The sequence below is a fragment of the Rhododendron vialii genome, chromosome 2a (assembly GCF_030253575.1).
Source record: "Rhododendron vialii isolate Sample 1 chromosome 2a, ASM3025357v1".
Taxonomy (NCBI): domain Eukaryota; kingdom Viridiplantae; phylum Streptophyta; class Magnoliopsida; order Ericales; family Ericaceae; genus Rhododendron; species Rhododendron vialii.
In genome coordinates this window covers 14,541,506-14,562,343 of record NC_080558.1, presented here as the reverse complement: position 1 = coordinate 14,562,343, position 20,838 = coordinate 14,541,506, and the positions used below count along the sequence as shown (strand labels likewise).

Sequence of the window (20,838 nt, the reverse complement as noted above, 5' to 3'; positions counted from 1 at the left end):
TTTCTCAAAGTAAAATTCGGATCTGATCGTAGCTTCAAGTCCTGGTGCCGTACTGCGTTTGGACCCGAAAAGAGGGGGACAACGAACCTCCTGCCACTAGACCAGATTTAAGTTCAAACATTGAGTTATAAGGGGAAAATCGAGTTTACTCGAGTCCTAAACCAAACCCAACCCAACCCAACTTCTTGATGTGAATTGTTAGGCGGTCATCAATGAAAAAAACAAGGCTGTTTGTACACTGGTGTACACTTGTTCTGAGTATATTTAGTTAGACAGAAAGGATGATTTTGTAAATATGTTGCATATTTTGCTAACTAAATGTGGTACGGTTTAATTGTTAATGATAGGGCAACCAAACTGACATGTTTGGAAGGTAAACCGTCCGGTTCAATTCTGCCTGCTGCAGTTTGTCATTTTCTCCATCCGAAGCCTTCCGTAAGTGTTGTTTGTTCGGTTGGTTTGGTTGGGGTTTGAGCGGTTCATATATTAAAAATCTAGCTGTCCAAACTACTCAAATTCTACCACCTCCGCTCATGGTTCATCGTGTTCCCGAATAACCAAGTCTTCGCCTCCTGCACCAATCTTCCCTATCGAGATTCGTTCCTCCACTGGACGCACAACCCTTCCTCATCTACCCTCTACATAGCTTACTGCCACACCCAAGTCAGTTCATCTACGTGGGTCGCATGGGGAATCAATCCTACTTCAATAGGGATGATTGGAACTCAGGCCATCGTAGCCTACCCAAAACCTGATGGAACCGTGGTTGTCTTCACTTTGCCTATTAGCCGCTATGGAACTCGACCGCAAGAGGGGAACTTGAGTTTCCTATCTCTGATCTGTTGGCCTCATATTTCGACAACGAGATGGTTATATTTGTGGTTATTGAGCTTGTAGAAAACACTACAAGTGTTAACCATGTTTGGCAACACGGAGCAGTCTCCGGTAGTAACCTTGGAATGCATCAAGTTTCGAGAAATCATCTCCAATCGATGGGTGCTCTAGACCTTTTATCTGGACAAGCCTCCACATCTGACGGGGGAAGATCTTTGGAAGAAACTAACACGAGAAGAACAACTAGAACAGTAGAACCAGACAAGACAAATGAGTGTAGATGCTTTAATTTTCATATAGATAGTTTGGCAATGTCTACATTCTCGGTGCCTACAGCATCGAATAAGTTTTAGTTAGTAGTCATTTCTTTTAAGAGGAGTTTCCACAGTGTTTGTGCTGGAAAGCATAGTTATGTTGGTTTTTTTTTTTTTTCTTTTCATTATACTAGGGTAAGGAGGTTTTCTGTTATAATATTGTTCAGAATAGGAGTTCTAATTTACAGGTATTGTGAATTAAGACGGGAAGAAATAAATTGTCTTCAAATTCTTCGTATTTTGGAATACAAAGATCTAAGATCTTTGGGGAGGTACTAGTAAAACCATAGATGCGCTGCCCTCCTAAGTACTGCAAATTTAACAGTCCAGATATCCAATTTGCCATTAGTTTGGTTTTATAAACAAACTAGCTGCTGCTTATGGCCAAGGGCAAATGTGCGAAATTAGAATCCAATTGTATCCTCTTGACTTAAGATAGATAATTTAGCAAACGGAGATTCTAGGTCCTGTAGCTCCCATGCACAAAAGAATTGCCTTTTCAGAATTGCTTGCAGTAATGCAAATCACACTATACAAGTAAGGACTAGCAGGAATCAGCACGACAAAAACCAGATTTTAGATTTCATACGCTGGATATTGATGATGTGATACAGGTATTCAGGCTAAACAGAGCAAATAGATAGTCATACATCATGGAAAGGTTCACTCAAGCATGCAGTTTTAATCAAAGAACGTTCTGTGTGGCACTTACCTTAGAATGCTGCTTCATTACATGAGGCTGAGGCTGCTATCGATAAAATCAGGATATTGGGAGGCAAATGCAAATACAAGTCAAGGACCCAAGGGTAAATGCTGAAATCAAGACCTGTCCCTAATGATGATCTCACATATGCTGATCCTTGATACAAGCTCAATGGATACAGGACAGTCATCGTACACCCAAAACTTCTCAGCTATCTGAATAGAGAATACTGGAGCTGTGCTAAGGAAAGGAAAACGGTGAATGCCAAGGTCTCGTTAGCTTGAACTCATGCCTTTTTCTCTAGCGCATCAAAAGTGTGCAACATTAAGGATGTCTGTGGTTGATATCCAGCCTGTTTCAACCTATCACTCATGACTCATCTCCGCCTCCGGAAACGCACGTAAATTTCCTCTAATTGTGACTGATCTATCACCAGCGACATATTGATGAAGTGCATTATCAACCTCAATTGAGCTGCTTCTAGGGCCCTTCTAAAATAGATAGTCATTTAATCAGGTTTTATTGTTGTAAACCTAGCCTCTTTATGTCGCCCACCTATGCAGTTAAACCTAGCCTCTTTAGTCATTTAATCAGATTGCACTTAACCCACCTATGAAGATTAAATCATCAGGTTTTATTTTTTCAGAAATCATATTGGGGCAATGATTACACGAAGTCCGTGATTTCCAAGTTCCAAAATCGTTGGACTCCAAGGGAGTATGTCCTTGTAATTCACAAAATTAGAAGCTCTAAGTGTTACTATTATCCCCACACTTGGCATTCATGCTGACAAGAGTAGTCCCAAGCTTGAGGTCTATTGCAATTCTATTTCTCTTGATTAGGTCATGAACCATCTTGCCTATACCAAAAGCACCCACATCTCCAAATGCTAATAACACACTAAACGGGGTGACCTCATCGGCATCACATTCTCTAACTGCATTTCATGAAGAGCCTCAATGCCACGTTAGATGATTGCCCGTTATTGGAGTGGGTCGCAACCATTGACCCCAAGAAACTATTCCCCCTCTAAAAGTTGTGTCAGACATATCACTTGCTCCAACTGAAGCATACCCATGTATCACTGTATTCCGAGAAACCAAGTCTCTATCAGGCATATTGTCAAACAGTCACGCTATTCCTGCACAAAGTTTATTTTGATGGATTAGAGCTTGGATGTTCCTTCACTATCGACTACAAAATATTTTTAGTCTATCAGTGTGTATGTATTCTAACACCACTAAGAATGCGAGTAATTGCACATTAGACGGCGAAAGAAATGGCTAGAAGCCCCACGCGGAATGGAGAAGAGCAGTGCACAAATAGTCTCCATAGGACAAAGACTGGTTTTGTGAAAGTCTGCCTTATGTAACCAAAGAGCCCAGATAACCATAAGTGTTCCACCGTTTCTTCTTCAACACTGCACTCGGACAAAGACTGTCTATGTCCGAGGTCAAATCTTCTGCATTGAAAAAGTGTCTTTACCTCTGTTCCCGTGCAACTTCAACAGCAGGATTGCACAATAGTCTCGTTCTGTGGCTGACATCACACAGGAACCGAGGTACAGGCATTTTGGGTACTTCTGAGGTGTCTATGCCCATACCTCTAGCATTTAAGTTAGGAATAATGCGGTGGACTAGCTTCCAAAGGAACATTGCAAATTTAGGCGGTAAACTACTCCTACTCCCTAGGAACAAGAAAATAAGCTCATTTGACAGTGAAATCCCCGTTTTTGGACAATTCCCAGGATGGCTTATCTGATGATTCTCCAGGGGAATGAGAATGGCTAGGATGTTTGGTAAGATATCATATGGGAAAAGAGAGAGGGCAATGGTATCTCCAGGTTCTGGCATCTCAGTTGCTAAGATTTGATACTCAAGAGTTAATGAACCGTCTATTGTAGGAAGAATAAGAAGATAGGTTTTTGACTTTAGGGATCCGCTGGTCCTACAATTGGTCTAATGATTCCCCATTCCCTACCTTCCATTTGAAACCGCTCAACAACATATCTCTACCCCACAGAAGACTCCTCTCCGACAAACAATCAATCTTTGGCATAGTATATAGAAGAAGGTTGGTTATGACAGTAAATACAAGGCAACTCTGGCATATAGGGAGTTGGGGTCCATTTGGATGCGCCAAGCATTTTTCGCCAGAAGAGTCCTATTGGCATATTATACAGAAGAAGGTTGGTCAGGATAGTATTTATACAAAGCAACTCTGGCATATAGGAAGTTGGGGTCCATTAAGATGCGCCACGCATTTTTTGCCCGAAGAGTTCTATTGAAAAGACCTAAATCCCTGAAACCCAAGCCACGGTAGACACAGATGACTCCATTTTTCCCAGTGAAAACCTTTTCCTGTGGCCCCTTTACCAAAAAAAAATGCGGATAGTGCTACCAATTTTCCTGATGAAGTATATAGGTGCACGGGATGGGGTAACAAGTACATAAAAATGGCACATTACACTTTGTAAAACTATATATCAATTCATATCTAACCTAAGAATTTTAGCCAAGTATAACTTTGTTGTTTTCCTCTCCGTTGTCTCTTCCTTCTCTTTTAACCCCATGTCAAATACAAGACGCATTATACATAGATGCAAATATGCACAGTTAGAAGGCAAAAAAAGACAGCATGGTTTGAAATCTAACCACAAACAAAACAATAAGAAACCATCTAACATGTGAAACAACATTAATTTTAAAATTCAACTGACAGATAGGTCACGGAATGAAAAGTACAACAAAAGCATGCCAAAATCAACCAAAAAACCACAAGATTCACCCACAAAACAGAACCATACGTCATTACTAAAGGATAAGCACCAAAAACCTTTTCCTATCATTAGGCATCTTGATGAACAATGTCCGCAAATATGGATACTCAAACATCCTCGAGGCCTTCCTCATACCCTCGACCTTCTACAATCTGGATCAACTCAAAGAAAATACAAGCATCTTGAAATGGAGAACAATCGCCCCTTGACCTCAGTTCTACCGGATAACTTCCTTCGTTTTGGGACGATTGACCGCTCCCGGCTTCGTAGGCTTCATCCGGTGTTCTAGGAAACCCAACCGAAAGATTGTTTTGATCAAGGAGAAAAATGAAGAAAGTTAGTGAGTTAAAAGTTCAACAAATATGAAATATGCGAAACAAGTGTGCATCTACATCAAATGGGGAAATGAGGGTAGAGCAACGCGTGAAATAACCACATAGGATGGACAAGTAGTGCCAAAGCATGGGTATTTTGTCGTGTCCACCAGTTCTTAAAGGTGTATAGGCAATTCTGCACATGATTTCAAAGTTGTGGCAACAATAGAACATCTGAACATGCTATGATGTGGAGGTTTTAACCAGGGCTCTCTGTCCTCATCTCTCTCTCAACCACTGTTGGCACCAACAAAGGTGCGTGTAGGATGTCGGCAGCAATCAAATATCTTCATTAATGTGCTCGCAGTATCTGGTTAAAACCTCCACACCATGTGGAGAGACAAAATATGGACAGAGGAATCATACCCCTCACTTTTACCAGGACTCTTTGCGGCTTGCTAATGTACTGGGACTACTATCATCCTGCTTATTGCTCCCAATTTTGTAAGCAACCTTCATAAACCAAAGTGAGTTCTGCCCAGCGTTGCAATTCAATCAACAAAGTCCCAAGATATCAAAATAGCTATGCTACCTCTCCTTTCATATTGTTCCTTAAAAGCGAACCATGGTGTTCTTCACACTTGTTTTCACTTTGCTAAGAGCTTGTATAGTTAATTATATCCTCCAAAATTAGGTTTAGAATCCCGAGCAGCACTCCACTCTTTGCTAATTGGTTTCGAGTTAGATATGTTAGCACACTTTGAGATCCTAAAGTAGGAAATGGTGTTTAGAAAAAACTAAGAAAGAACTATTGGTACGAACTAAAGGCCCAAGATAGCATATAAACAGGTGAAATCACCCAACTAGAGAAGCCTATACAAGGTCTGGTTAGGATAAACTTGCATATCAGATATGTGCCAGTGAGTATCTATGCAGTATTGGTATCCTATACGGACATGACATGTCTATGATACCCATCCTCTTGCAGTCATGCTTCATAGGTTAGACTCCAATCATTTCGAGCGGGCCCTAGCCACAAGTGTGTCATTAACAATATAATCAAATTCAACATACATTACTACCAAATCTATAAAAAGTATCAACAACGGATAAGTGGATTTGCAACCTCCAACGACCTTTAAATATAAAGCTCACGTAGTAGTGATATAAAAAATTATTAGTCACCAAAAGAAAGGACACTGTCATTTATATGTTGGAAATATACCAGACAACTCTTTGAACATTCACCAGAAGAAGTTTCGCATTGTCTCCTAATCCGTCTTCCATGATTAGGAGAGACGAGGGTCTCGATGTAGTTTCCCTCATCTATAAATTCAGTTGGAAGGCCACCGACCACGATGTCCCTCAGTGCTTCCTTTTTTAGACTGTACGCAACTAGTTTCACACAGTTTCCATATGCTCTCAATAAAAATTCGTCTTCTGATGAGAAATACAACACATTCCCTAGAAACATCCCGTGAGTAGCAATTGTATATTTGATCCACGACTCTTGTACCCCGTACTTCTTCATCATCCAAACTTCAATTTTGTCCCCAACTGTCGGCCAAATAACCAAACAGAGACAACCCCCAAGAGCCATCATGTGGCAATCCCCATACTCAAACTCAGAATTATGAAATGTAACAGGCAGATGCACTTCCCTGAAAATCTCATCTGACAAATTGAAAGCGGCAATAACCATAGAACCATCCAAATGACCAGTCCTCGAAGTTAGCCAATGGAGACACTCATTAAAAAGAACCCCTTGAAAAGGCTGCACAGGCTTATAATGGCAATCTTGAATTCTCCTCCAAGAATCCGTTTTTAGTGAATAGACAGTCACATCAGTAATACTATTGACATCACCATCAAAATCAGATTCAGTATCTTCAATAATATGGTAAAGGAGCATCACAACCTTATAATCATCCGAAAACGAGTCATAGCCCAACCCAGGTAGGAACACGTGGGTCTCCGTCTCATATGGAACGAATTTGATTCGGGCAGATGAAGAGTTGTCAAAAATAGGGGATTCAGGCAGTTTCTTGCATTCTCTAGTGGATGGATTCAACAAGAAGATGGAGTTACCATAACCTAGATCAGAAACTAGAACCAAACCATTGCAAGAGCCCGAAACCTGGACCGAAATGTGAGAGAGTTCGAACAAACGAAATGAGAATGCCTTTTCTGCGGTCGGATTTGCGGCGGCCAAATCAACGGAGTAGAGAGCCTTCGAGTTGGAAATGAGAATGTTATTTTGAGGTTTGTTGGTGGTTATACGGAGGTGGGTTTTGGTGAATTGGGGGGAAGAGATTAGGGAATTCCACGAGGGAGAGACGCACTTGAATCGGCAGAGAGACTTCACCGGCAGGTGAGAGAGTACGTGGGCGACCATCTCCGGCGGGAGGTCTCTCCGGAGGGAATAATTGTCGATGGTTCCACAGCCGGACATAATGGTTGTCTTCAGTTCTTTACGATTTTACGACCAGTTACAGCTTTGGGATTTCAGATTCTTGATTTACAAATGCTTCTCGTTCTTGGGCATGGGGAAAGAGAGGGAGAACAAAATGATACTCCCTCCGTCCCGGCTTTTTGAGAGCGTTTGGCCTCTCAAAGAATTGGCTATAATTTTCAATTCGTAATATTTTTAATATGTAATATGGATCTTATTTGATAGATCTCAATTAGTTTTATTATACAAAATTTTTAAAATCATAAAAAATAATTATAAATTGTAAGATATAAATATATTTTTGAAAAATACGTATTTCGACAATTGGACAAATAAATTGGGACGGAGGGAGTACTGCTTCATGTCAAGATCTATAAAAGGTTGGCACGCACTATACCTGTGGGTGCACATTTTAGGACTGAATGGTAGGAAACATCTTTTTAACGGAGTTTCACCGAACGGGGTTTACAGAGTTGAATCGCATGCGTTCATTCCAGGTTTAGATGGTTCAAATTTAAATAAAAAAATTTCAAGGAAGAGTTAAGTTCAAAGCCGAAATAGATGGCCCAAATCGCGCGCCTCCGTGAATGTCTTATTCACAATTGCTCCGTGAATAAAGCAATCTCCGGAAAGGTAATGTTAAACTGGTTTTAAGTCTATTATTTTGCTCATACATCTATTATTTCATGCCATATTAAAATTAGTTGTAAAAGTTATTTTTATGGGGGTAGTAATAAAAATAACTTTTGTGACACATTTTCACGAAAAATGTCACACGAAAGATGAGTTGTCACTCTTTTTATATTAGAATATTATCCTGTTTGGTTTGAGAGAAAGAATAGAGAAAATGACCAAATAAGTAAATAGAGTAGTGCTTAGTATGTTTTTTTTTTCTTTTATTTTCTCACATTTTCCATCTTAATTGTTATTTTTTCTTCTCTCTCATTTTCCACAAAGTTCTAAACAGAGCATTAGTGTTCTTGTGATAATCACTCCATCTATGAAGAGAGAAAAATAGACTCTGACTTTGATTTGCATAATTCGACTAAACTTTTACTATTATCCTATTGAACTCATTTTTTTAGTTTGAGATACAAATACGCTAAGACTTACAAAAATAAATGGTTAGAGTCTTAACTATTCCTTTGAATTCCGGCTATCTAATTTTGTCCAAATAAAGTACTATTATACCAAAATTTTGACGACATTCAATTGAATTTTTTCTCCATAGATTTAGTACATCTCAAAATTTGCAAATGACGGACTCGATATATTTTGTTCAATAGTTGTGATGCCATCACTCCTCACATGAGAGTTTATCAGTTCTTTCATAAGATCCCGTTCAGTTGTCAGGAAAGTACAAAAAAAGATGGAAAAATCAATTTTTCCATAACTTTTGTAGTGTTTAATTGCCAGGAAAGTAGTGGGAAACATATTCTTAAGTTTTCCCGCAAGATTTACTTTTTTGCAAAAGTGATCTAACAAAAAGCATAGGATTTTGCGTCACAGGAAAGTTTTCTCCATTGTGGGGCCAAAATAATTGGCGGGTAAGAAAAAAAGCGAATGATGCCAATACCAAAAAATACGAATTAGGTTCTTAAAAAGGCACTTTGAGATTTACCTGAGCAACAACAATTTCGACTACTGTGGTGCTTTTTGAGATAACTGTTGTGGAAAAAATTAGTAATTGGTTTTTTTTGAAAGTATTTATTTATCTTGTCATTAGTTTTTAGTTTTGTTTTGTACTTACTAATCATCAATTTATCAATGAGTTTTTGTATCGGCAACTAATCAAGCATAGTTGTTTAATATTTGTTTATTTAGTTATCTTCTACTTATTTTTTAAGCTTCATGTTAAGGTTTTGCATTAGATATAATACATTTTCCGGTATATGTTAGCTCTCAAAGTTACTTTTACTTTTAGCCATGGAAAATAAAGAAGTTTCTCATAAGTGTCTTTTTCCGACAAATGAACCACTAAACTTTAGTTTTCCTACAAAAAAACATTTTGTCAAATGAACACTCACTGAAAAATAAATTTCTTTTTCCTTTACTTCACTTTACTTGACTTTTCCTGAGAATAATTTTCTTGTACAACATTCCTAGCAACTGAACGAAGCCGAAGAGAAATTGACGGCGAAAGAAATGGCTAGAAGCATAGTTGTTAATCCCGTACCGTACTGGCCGGTACGTACCGGATTTGAAGAAAACCGGTACCCTAACACCCCAATACCGTTCCGGACCAAATACCGGCCGGAAAACGGTTACCGGAAATTCCGTCCGGAATTTTGCAGAGTTTTTTTTTTGTTCCTGGAACGCTTAAAATATGTTTTTGTTCTTTTTTTTTGGTTCTCTGGACTTAAGAAAAAAATAATAATAATAAAAAAGTTGCCGGTTTCAGAATTTTAGGCTTAAATGTGGGCTTAACCATTCTTCGTCCTTCAAAAATTATACTTGTTTGTACAAGGCTCTTCTCCGCTACGCATGGGGCTTCTAGCCATAGTTCTCGATACCGTTTCGGACAAGGTATCGGTTTTCCTACTGGTACGATACGTACCGGTATCGGTCAGGTACCGGGTACCGTTTCGGATTTACCGCAACTACAATATATATAATAATTATATATAATTATAATTCAAAAAAATCTCCCATATCATACAATTCATCATAAAATATCTCTACTAAAGATTCTCTAGTTCCACATTGCTTAGTTACAAAACTCTTTTCCACTTTAAATGACTTTGCACACTAGTGATCTTGTGAATGAGAACCCAATAAGGGGTCTCGCGCGCTCTGGAAAATGTGCTGTGGCCGAAGGCAATTGGAAAAACTGATTCGGAAACCAATTAACCGGGTGCGCGTCACGGGTTATTCGTGCGCAGAGTGTTCCTTATTCCTATGCAGCCAAAGAGCCCAAATAGCAGGGATTCTATCAAAGTGTCATTATTTCCGGCTTGTGAGAACCAGGAACACATGTTCCACCGTTTCTTCTGCAACACCACACTCAAACGAAGACCATCTATGTCCAAGGTCAGATCTTCTTTACCGAAAAAGTGTCTATACCTCTGTTCCAGTGCAATTTCAACCGCAAAATTGTGCAATAGTCTGTTCCCGACAAGACGGGGGAGTCTTTTGTGCAATATTACATCTGAGATTACACGGGAAATGAGAATGGCTTATCCTGATGATTCTCCAGGGAAATGAGAATGGCTAGGAGCCTAGGATGTTTGGTAAGATAGCAGATGGGGAAAAAGGAGATATGGCAAATGGTATCTCCAGGTTCTGGTATCCGAGTTGATAAAATTTGATATCCATCTATTATAGGAAGAAGAAGAATACGGGGGTTTTTAACCTTAGGGATCCACTGCTCCTAGAATCGGTCTAACAATTCCCCATTCCTTAACTTCCATTTCAGACCACTCAACAAAAGATCTCTACCCCATAGAAGACTCCTCCACCCCCACGAACAATCCATCTTCGGCATATATAGTATACAGAACAAGGTTGGTTATGATGGTATTCATACAAAACAACTCTGGCATATCGGGAGTTGGGGTCCATTAAGATGCGCAAAAAGCATTTTTTGCCAGGCGAGCTCCATTGCAAGGACCTAAATCCCTGAAACCCAAGCCCCAAACACCCTTGGGTAAACACAGATGACTCCATTTTTCCAGTGAAAACAATCCTCTTGCCACTTTCCAAATCAAACTTTCGCAAATAGTGCTATAGATTTTCTTGATGAAGTATATAGGTGTACGTAAGGAGGATAACAAATATAGGAAATTAGGAATGGCCTATAAGTTATGTTTAGCCAAAAAGCTCTGTAAAACCTAAGAATTTTAGGCAAATATAACTTTGTTGTTTTCCCCTCTGTTGTCTCTTCCTTCCTTCTCTTTTGACCACTGTAACAAAACCCGTATCAAATATTGGAAGTTAAACGTAGATGCAAATTAAAGAATGTTATTGACAGAAGAGTAAATTAGCAGTTTAGGTACATCCCGAAGACGAAAACTACGAGCAGAGACTAACAAAACAATCATCGAATAACAAACAGAAATACCACAATAAACAAACTCCTAACCAAGAAATGACATTGAAGTTACAATAATACATATTATTAAAAAAAAATGCAGTTGAAATCAAGCACCAATGGTGCCTTCAAAAGGGTTAGGATATGAAGTACTCACGAGCATATGTAAGCTTGAACATGGTTTCCTGCAACAAGTTGAGTACTACTCCTGCACAGAGTTTATTTTGATGGATTAGAGCTTGGATGTTCCTTCGCTATCAACTACAAAATATTTTTAGTCTATCAGTGTATGTATTCTAACACCACTAAGAATGCGAGTAATTGACCATTAGACGGCGAAAGAAATGGCTAGAAGCCCCACGCGGAATGGAGAAGAGCAGTGCACAAGCAAATAGTCTCCATAGGACGAAGACTGGTTATGTGAAAGTCTGCCTTATGCAACCAAAGAGCCCAGATAACAATAAGTGTTCCACCGTTTCTTCTTCAACACTGCACTCGGACAAAGACCGTCTACATCCGAGGTCAAATCTTCTGTATCGAAAAAGTGTATTTACCTCTATTCTCATGCAATTTCAACTGCAGGATTGCACAATAGTCTCGTTCTGTGGCTGACATCACACGGGAACCGAGGTACAGGCATTTTGGGTACAAGTGGCCTGAGGTGTCTAAGCCCATACCTCTAGCCTTTAAGTTAGGAATAATGCAGTGGACTAGCTTCCAAAGGAACATTGCAAATTTAGGCGGTAAACTACTCCCTATGAACAAGAAAATAAGCTGATTTGACAGTGAAATCTCCGCTTTTGGACAATTCCCAGGACGGCTTATCTGATGATTCTCTAGGGGAATGAGAATGGCTAGGATGTTTGGTAGGATATCATATGGGAAAATGAGAGAGAGCAATGGTATCTCCAGGTTCTGGCATCTCAGTTGCTAAGATTTGATACTCAAGAGTTAATGAACCGTCTATTGTAGGAAGAATAAGAAGACGGGTTTTTGACTTTAGGGATCCGCTGGTCCTACAATTGGTCTAACGATTCCCCGTTCCCTACCTTCCATTTGAAACCGCTCAACAACATATCTCTACCCCATAGATGACTCCTCCTCTCCGACGAACAATCAATCTTCGGCATAGTATACAGAAGACGGTTGGTTATGACAGTAAATACAAGGCAACTCTGGCATATAGGGAGTTGGGGTCCATCAGGATGCGCCAAGCATTTTTCACCAGAAGAGTCCTATTAGCATATTATACAGAAGAAGGTTGGTCATGATAGTATTTATACAAACAACTCTGGCATATAGGAAGTTGGGGTCCATTAAGATGTGCCAAGCATTTTTCGCCAGAAGAGTTCTATTGAAAAGACCTAAATCCCTAAAACCCAAGCCACCGTAGACACAGATGACTCCATTTTTCCCTGTGAAAACCTTTTCCTGTGGCCCCTTTACCAAAAAAAAGTGCAGATAGTGCTGCCAGTTTTCCCGATGAAGTATATAGGTGCACGGTAGGGGGGTAACAAGTACATAAAAATGGCACATAACACTTTGTAAAACTATATATCAATTCATATCTAACCTAAGAATTTTAGCCAAATATAACTTTGTTGTTTTCCTCTCCGTTGTCTCTTCCTTCTCTTTTAACCCCTTTAGCAAAGCCCACGTCAAAAACAGGACGCATTATACATAGATGCAAATATGCACAGCTAGAAGGCAAAAAAAGACAGCATGGTTTGAAATCTAACCACAAACAAAACAATAAGAAACCATCTAACATGTGAAACAACATTAATTTTAAAATTCAACTGACAGAGAGGTCACGGAATGAAAAGTACAACAAAAGCATGCCAATAATCAACCAAAAATCCACAAGATTCACCCAAAAAACAGAACCATAAGTCATTACTAAAGGATAAGCACCAAAAACCTTTTCCTATCATCAGGCATCTTGATGAACAATTTCCACAAATTTGGATCCTCAAACATCCTCGAGGCCTTCCTCATACCCTCGACCTTCTACAATCTGGATCAACTCAAAGAAAATCCAAGCATCTTGAAATGGAGAACAATTGCCCCTTGACCTCAGTTCCACCAGATAACTTCCTTTGCTTTGGGACAGTTGACCACTCCCGGCTTCGTAGGCTTCATCCGGTGTTCTAGGAAACCCAACCGAAAGATTGTTTTGATCAAGGAGAAAAATGAAGAAAGTTACTGAGTTAAAAGTTCAACAAATATGAAATATGCCAAATCTATGAAACAAGTGTGCATCTACATCAAATGGGGAAATGAGGGTAGAGCAATGCGTGAAATAACCACATAGGATGATAAGTAGTGCCAAAGCATGGGTATTTTGTCGTGTCCACCAGTCCTTAAAGGTGTATAGGCAATTCTGCACATGATTTCAAAGTTGTGGAAACAATAGAACATCTGAAACATGCTATGATGTGGAGGTTTTAACCAGGGCTCTCCGTCCTCATCTCTCTCTCAACCACTGTTGGCACCTACAAAGGTGCGTGTAGGATGTCAGCAGCAATCAAATATCTTCATTAATGTGCTTGCAGTATCTGTTTAAAACCTCCACACCATGTGGAGAGACAAAATATGGACAGAGGAATCATACCCCTCGTTTTTACCAGGACTCTTTAAAGCTTGCTAATGTACCGGGACTACTATCGTCCTGCTTATTGGTCCCAATTTTGTAAGCAACCTTCATAAACCAAAGTGAGTGCTGCCCAGCATCACAATTCAATCAACAAATTCTCAAGATATCAAAATAGCTATGCTACCTTTCCTTTCATATTGTTCCTTAAAAGCGAACCATGGTGTTCTTCACACTTGTTTTCACTTTGCTAAGAGCTTGTATAATTAATTATATCCTCCAAAATTAGGTTTAGAATCCCGAGCAGCACTCCACCCTTTGCTAATTGGTTTTGAGTTAGATATGTTAGCACACGTTGAGATCCTAAAGTTGGAAATGGTGTTTAGAAAAAACTAAGAAAGAACTATTGGTACGAACTAATGGCCCAAGATAGCATATAAACAGGTGAAATCACCCAACTAGAGAAGCCTATACAAGGTCTGGTTGAGATAAACTTGCGTATCAGATACGTGCCAGTGAGTATCTATGCAGTGTTCGTATCCTGTACGGACATGACATGTCTATGACACCCATCCTCCTGCAGTCATGCTTCATAGGTTAGACTCCAATCATTTCGAGCGGGCCCTAGCCACAAGTGTATCATTAACAATATAATCAAATTCAACATACATTACTACCAATACTACCAAATCTATATAAAGTATCAACAAAGAATATGTGGATTTGCAACCTCCAACGACCTTTAAATATAAAGATCATGTAGTAGATGATATAAAAAATTATTAGTCACCGAAAGAAAGGACACTGTCATTTATCCGTTGGAAATATACCTGATAACTCTTTGAACATTCACCAGAAGAAGTTTTACATTGTCTCCTAATCAGTCTTCCATGATTAGGAGAGACGAGGGTCTCGATGTAGTTTCCCACATCTATAAATTCAGTAGGAAGGCCACCGACCACTATATCCCTCAGTGCTTCCTTTTTTAGACTGTACACAACTAGTTTCACACAGTTTCCATATGCTCTCAATACAAATTCGTCTTCTGATGAGAAATACAACACATTCCCTAGAGACATCCCGTGAGTAGCAATTGTATATTTGATCCACGACTCTTGTACCCCGTACTTCTTCATCATCCAAACTGCAATTTTGTCCCTAACTGTCGGCCAAATAACCAAACAGAGACAACCCCCAAGAACCACCATGTGGTAATCCCCAAACTTAAACTCAGAATTATGAAATGTAACAGGCAGATGCACGTCCTTGAAAATCTCATCTGACAAATTGAAAGCGGCAATAACCATAGAACCATCCAAATAACCAGTCCTCGAAGTTAGCCAATGGAGACGCTCATTAAAAAGAACCCCATGAAAAGGCTGCACAGGCTTATAATGGCAATCTTGAATTCTCCTCCAAGAATCAATTTTTAGTGAATAGACAGTCACATCAGTAATACTATTGACATCACCATCAAAATCAGATTCAGTATCCACAATAATATGGTAAAGGAGCATCACAACCTTGTAATCATCCGAAGACGAGTCATAGCCCAACCCAGGTAGGAACGTGTGGGTCGACGTCTCATATGGAACGAATTTGATTCGGGCAGATGAAGAGTTGTCAAAAATAGGGGATTCAGGCAGTTTCTTGCATTCTCTAGTGGATGGATTCAACAAGAAGTTGGAGTTACCATGACCTAGATCAGAAACTAGAACCAAACCATTGCAAGAGCCAGAAACCTGGACCGAAATGTGAGAGAGTTCGAACAAACGAAATGAGAATGCCTTTTCTGCTGTCGGATTTGCGGCGGCCAAATCAACGGAGTAGAGAGCCTTCGAGTTGGAAATGAGAATGTTATTTTGAGGTTTGTTGGTGGTTATACGGAGGTGGGTTTTGGCGAATTGGGGGGAAGAGATTAGGGAGTTCCACGAGGGAGAGACGCACTTGAATCGGCAGAGAGACTTCACCGGTAGGTGAGAGAGTACGTGGGCGACCATCTCCGGCGGGAGGTCTCTCCGGCGGGAATTGTCGATGGTTCCACAGTCGGACATAATAGTTGTCTTCAGTTCTTTACGATTTACTACCAGTTTTACAGCTTTGGGATCAGATTTTTGATTTACAAAATGCTTCTTGTTCTTGAGTATGGGGAAATTAGAGAGGGAGAACAAAGATTATTTCTTCAAGTTTCAAGATATAAGAGGTTGGCACACGCTATGGAGAAATTTTAATTTCCAATTGAACCCCCAACTCTGATAAAAAAATAAAAAAAAAATTGAACCCCCAACCCCCTCCCCCCCCCCCCCCCCGCCCCGCCCAAAAAAAAAAAAATAGACACTATGGAGAAATTTTTGGGTACGAGTGTACAAAGATACTCATATCTTTGTTGTGCGCAAAAATATGAGTCTGATGGGTGTCAGTGTATAAATGAATGGCCCTTGACAGAGTTTGGAGAACAATGATTCATGTAGCTGACTTCAATTGATTAGGACATAAAGCGCGGTTTGGTTTGGTTGGGAGTGGGTACCGCGTGGCTGTGCCTACGTGTTAGGCCTGTGCAAAAAACCTGTCCACCTGTGGACCCGACCTGACCCGAATCGGGCGGGTTCGAACATGTGGTTTGGACGGGTATGGGTTTAATTTCTGTTAAAAATCAGATTTCGGTTCGGGATGGTGCGTTTCTTACCCGACCCGACCAATTCATAAAGATCAATTCAGGTTCGTGGACGGTTCTTAACCCTATTCGGTTCAATTTGCAGGCATAAAATATTTGTTACCCAACATGTCGGTTCGGGTTCGGGGTCAAACCCGACCCGTGCACACCCCTACTACGTGGTGCCCGAGTAGTCCATAAAGTGTGTTAGACGGCTCAAATTGAAACACTCTCTCTCCTCTCACCCCACCACTCTCTCTCCTCTTTCTCTCTCCAAATCCGAGCCGTTCAAAACCGAAATGGACGGCTTGAATGCACTGAACGGGCACTACCTGATATCCACCCCGGTGTGGGTGCACATTTTAGGACTGATTAGGTAATGTTAAAGGCAGTAAGTAGCTTGTAGAGAGGCCCCATTGGATGTGAGTTGTCTAGCCGAATATTGGTATTCTGTCCATTCCCAATTACGGAGTACCTGCTTAACAAATTCCATGCTCCTGCTCTCACAGTTTCAGCAGCTTTCGAATTGTCCGAGGGGAGTCAATAGGGAGTTTCCTATGCCAAAACTTGAAACTGTGGGAGAAAGTTTTTAGGCTTAAAATGGTTCTCATTCAAACCTATTCCTACGTATCTAATCTTCATTCCCCGTCCGATTAAAAAAAAATTCCCCAGTCCCAAAATTTTAGCCATTTTAAATGGCGCAACCATTTATTGAAAAAAAATATATATATATCTCATCTCCTTGCATAAACTGCTCCATTGGAACTTAAAGATCTCAATAACATATTTCAAATTGATGCAAAAACTTGAAACTATTGTGCACCAAATTTCTTTATCTTTTTCATCCGATAAATTTTACGATTTTTTTGTTGTAAAACTGACAAATTATAGAAAAGATGGAGTAATTTTTTCTTCTTTTCGGTGAATTTATGAACGTTTTCCCCTCTGTTGTCTCTTCCTTCCTTCTCTTTTGACCCCTTTAGCAAAGCCCATATCAAATATAGGAAGTTATAAGTAGATGCAAATGCGCATAGTTAGAAGGGAAAAAAACAGTATCCATTGAAATCTAACCACTAACAAAACATTAAGAAACCACTTAATATGTGAAACGACATTAATGTTAGGATTTCAACAGTTAGATAGGTAATGGAACGAAAAGCAGCTCAAAAGCATGCAAATAATCCACCAAAAATCCACAAGATTCACCCACAAGAACCATAGTCATCACTAAAGGATCTTCACCAAAAACCTCTTCCTATCATCAGGTATCTTGATGAACAACTTCTTCAAATATGGATCCTCAAACATCCTCGAGGCCTTCTCATAGCCACAACCTTCTACAATCTAGATCGACTTGCAGACAATCTAAGCATCTTGAAATGGAGAAATAATCGCTGCATGAACTCGACTAAGTGTTGTCTGAATCTGAACATAGTTCCCTTGATAACTTCCCTCGTTTTGGGATGATTTGTCCCGGCTTCATAGGCTTCATCCGGTGTTCTAGGAAACCTAACCGAAAGATGGTTTTGAATTTGATCAAGGAGAAAAATGAAGATAGTTACTGAGTTAACATTTCCACAAATATGAAATATGCCAAATCTATGGAACGAGCATTCATCTACTTCAACTGGGGAAACGAGGGTAGAGCGACACGCTGTTGTTGGCGGACGTGGTTGGTGGCGGTGGCTGGCGGCTATCGGTGGAGCTGGAGGGGGACGGTGGTTTGGTTGTTGTCGGTAGGGTTAGGGTTTTTCTTTTTCTTTTTGGTTTCTGAGATTGGCTTAATGGGTGTTCTGGGCTTTGCCTTTTAGCTGTGGGCTTGTCCCAATGGGTGTTTCCTTGGTTGGCTTCTTGCCAATCTCGGGATTGGGTCTCAAATTCTTGGGCATGTGATTGTTCTTAGATTTAGGATATATTATTCTTAGATTTAGGGATATAATGCTGTCAAATTCTTGTACCTTTAGTCTTTGTAACAATTTCAAAAATTATAATTTTTTTTTGTAGTTCAAAAAAAAGAAATAACCACACAGAAAGGATGTGTAGTGCCAAATTAAAACATGGGTATTGTGTCTTGTCCACCTGTCCTAAAAGGTATATAGGCAATTCTACACAAGATTTCAAAATTGTGGACACAATAGAATAGGCTTAAGAGATTTCCAGTTTCTCTTTTGAAGCATCATTACCAATCTTAACCTTAGTTTTAACCCTGAGAACGTAATCAGAAATTAATGCTAGGGGGACTTAAAATGGCCTCTCATACTGGGAAGGAATTAAACCAGGCTCACTTACAGATTAGGATCATCTATCCATATTGGGCCTCTCCTTATGGTGTGGAGGTTTTAACCAGATGCTGCCAGCACATTACTGAAGATACCCGACGGCTGCCAACAGCCCATACAATCAATGGAAAGGGAGATTAGTTGAACCGCGTCATTTTGGGAATAATAAAAACAAGGGTAATTTTCAAAACCCCCCCTACATATACCACCAAAAATCAACAACCCCCCTCCATCTACCTAATGAATCAAGGACCCTCCATCTTTTTTGAATTTGCAATGTCCCACAATTGAACAGTTCTGTTAACAAAATATGTACCTGGTGGAAGTGGTACAAGTGGAGCTTCAGTCACTGCAACAATCTGGCATTGGTCATTGGCTTGGCATTGGTAGCCAAGGATCTTCATCAACACCTTATGGGGAGGGATTTTGAGTCACTGCTGCAACTTCTTCAACACCGTATGGACTGCAATTTGAGGCACTGCTGCAATTTTTTGTTTAATGCCAGCAGTTAGTTTATGTAATGGATGAATCACTTTATTATGACTAAATTAGGAGTATTTTGATTGTAATGGATTAAGCACTGTTATGACTGGTACGGTTTTGTTATTGGAATTGGAATTGTTATGACTGCTGGCTTTTGTGGTTGTATATGTAATGACAATGTTGTGACTGTCGGCGGCTCCATGGTTTTAGTTCAATGGTGGAAAAAACATAAAGAATTTTTTTTGGATACAAAGCTCTATATAAAATGAATTTTTCACCAACTAAAATTTTATCTAGTGAATAAATAAAAATTGACTCCAATGGATTGGATAAATTGGTCCATAAAAATTGACTCCAATGGATTGGCTAAATTTTATCTAGTGAATGACTAAAAAAACACATTGGAGGGTTTCAAAATGGAAGATTGCTCTTTTTCTGCACTTGCTCTGCTTTTTTCATGTCAACTTTGTGTCTAAGAAATATTTCAATTCATCTCCTTCACAATGAAATGTAGACCTCCTTTTTTTTCTTTCTAAGTTTGATCAAAATTTTTGTTTAAGATAATAAAATTTAGCTAGTCCATTGGAGTGATCATTTACTCAATAGATTAATGACTACCTATTGATCCATAAGTGGCTGTGGGTCCTATTTATATCAAAAACTGCCAATTGACCATTCAATTTTAGCCAATCCGTTGGAGATGCGGAAAGAATTTAATCTCTTCAAAAAATATAGTCTGCTACTATGCTTATTAAACATAGTAATATTTTAAAACTACTCTAAAATGCATTATAGCATACAAGCTAGGAGAGGAGTGCAAACGAGCCGAACCGATCTTTATATAATGTTCAAGTTGAGCTCGTTTATTACAGGAGCCTAAAACTCGAGCTCGTGCTCGACTTATTTACATAACAAATATTTTAAGTGAGTCGAAACTATATGAGCTGCTCATGAGAAATTCGGCTCATTTGCTGCCCCCATGCAGCGCATTTATCAAATGTGCACTATGCCAGTTAGACTGAGACGGGTCACGTAGGTAATCTGTTTCAAAATGTGTATTACATCATCGCGTTTCAATACGGTGTTTTTTGGGTTGTATCGGTATAGGTTGTGTTTCACAAAGAATTCTTAAAAAATAAGTACTTATTTGTAATTTTCAAGTTTAAAAATAATGGACTTATTGAAATAATTTTTTGAGCAATATAAATCTTATTTGATAAATTTCGATGAGATCTTTTGAACTGTGCAAAAAAATTAAAAAATTATATTTGTAATTATTTTTTTTAAAGAACCCTTAACGGACAGGGCCTAACAAGTTTCCAAAATGCGCTATGTATCCCTATGGATAATGTGAATGGTGGTTAAGAGGTTTTTATTTTTGTTTTTTACTTTTTATATAAAGGT

General features: G+C 39.4%; 2 protein-coding genes across 2 annotated transcripts; both read right to left on the bottom strand.

The window, feature by feature from the left end:
- Window positions 1–4,492: 4,492 nt before the first annotated feature.
- Window positions 4,493–7,518, bottom strand: LOC131313974 (F-box/kelch-repeat protein At3g06240-like). The gene is made up of 2 exons (XM_058342472.1): window positions 6,170–7,518; window positions 4,493–4,915 (listed from the first exon to the last, which is right to left on the bottom strand). The coding sequence occupies exons 1-2, from the start codon at window positions 7,394–7,396 to the stop codon at window positions 4,904–4,906; spliced, it is 1,239 nt and encodes a 412-aa protein (XP_058198455.1). The 5' UTR covers window positions 7,397–7,518; the 3' UTR covers window positions 4,493–4,903.
- A 5,654-nt stretch (window positions 7,519–13,172) lies between these two features.
- On the bottom strand, window positions 13,173–16,184 carry LOC131313967 (F-box/kelch-repeat protein At3g06240-like). Its single transcript, XM_058342465.1, has 2 exons — window positions 14,850–16,184; window positions 13,173–13,576 (listed from the first exon to the last, which is right to left on the bottom strand). The coding sequence occupies exons 1-2, from the start codon at window positions 16,071–16,073 to the stop codon at window positions 13,565–13,567; spliced, it is 1,236 nt and encodes a 411-aa protein (XP_058198448.1). The 5' UTR covers window positions 16,074–16,184; the 3' UTR covers window positions 13,173–13,564.
- Window positions 16,185–20,838: the final 4,654 nt, after the last annotated feature.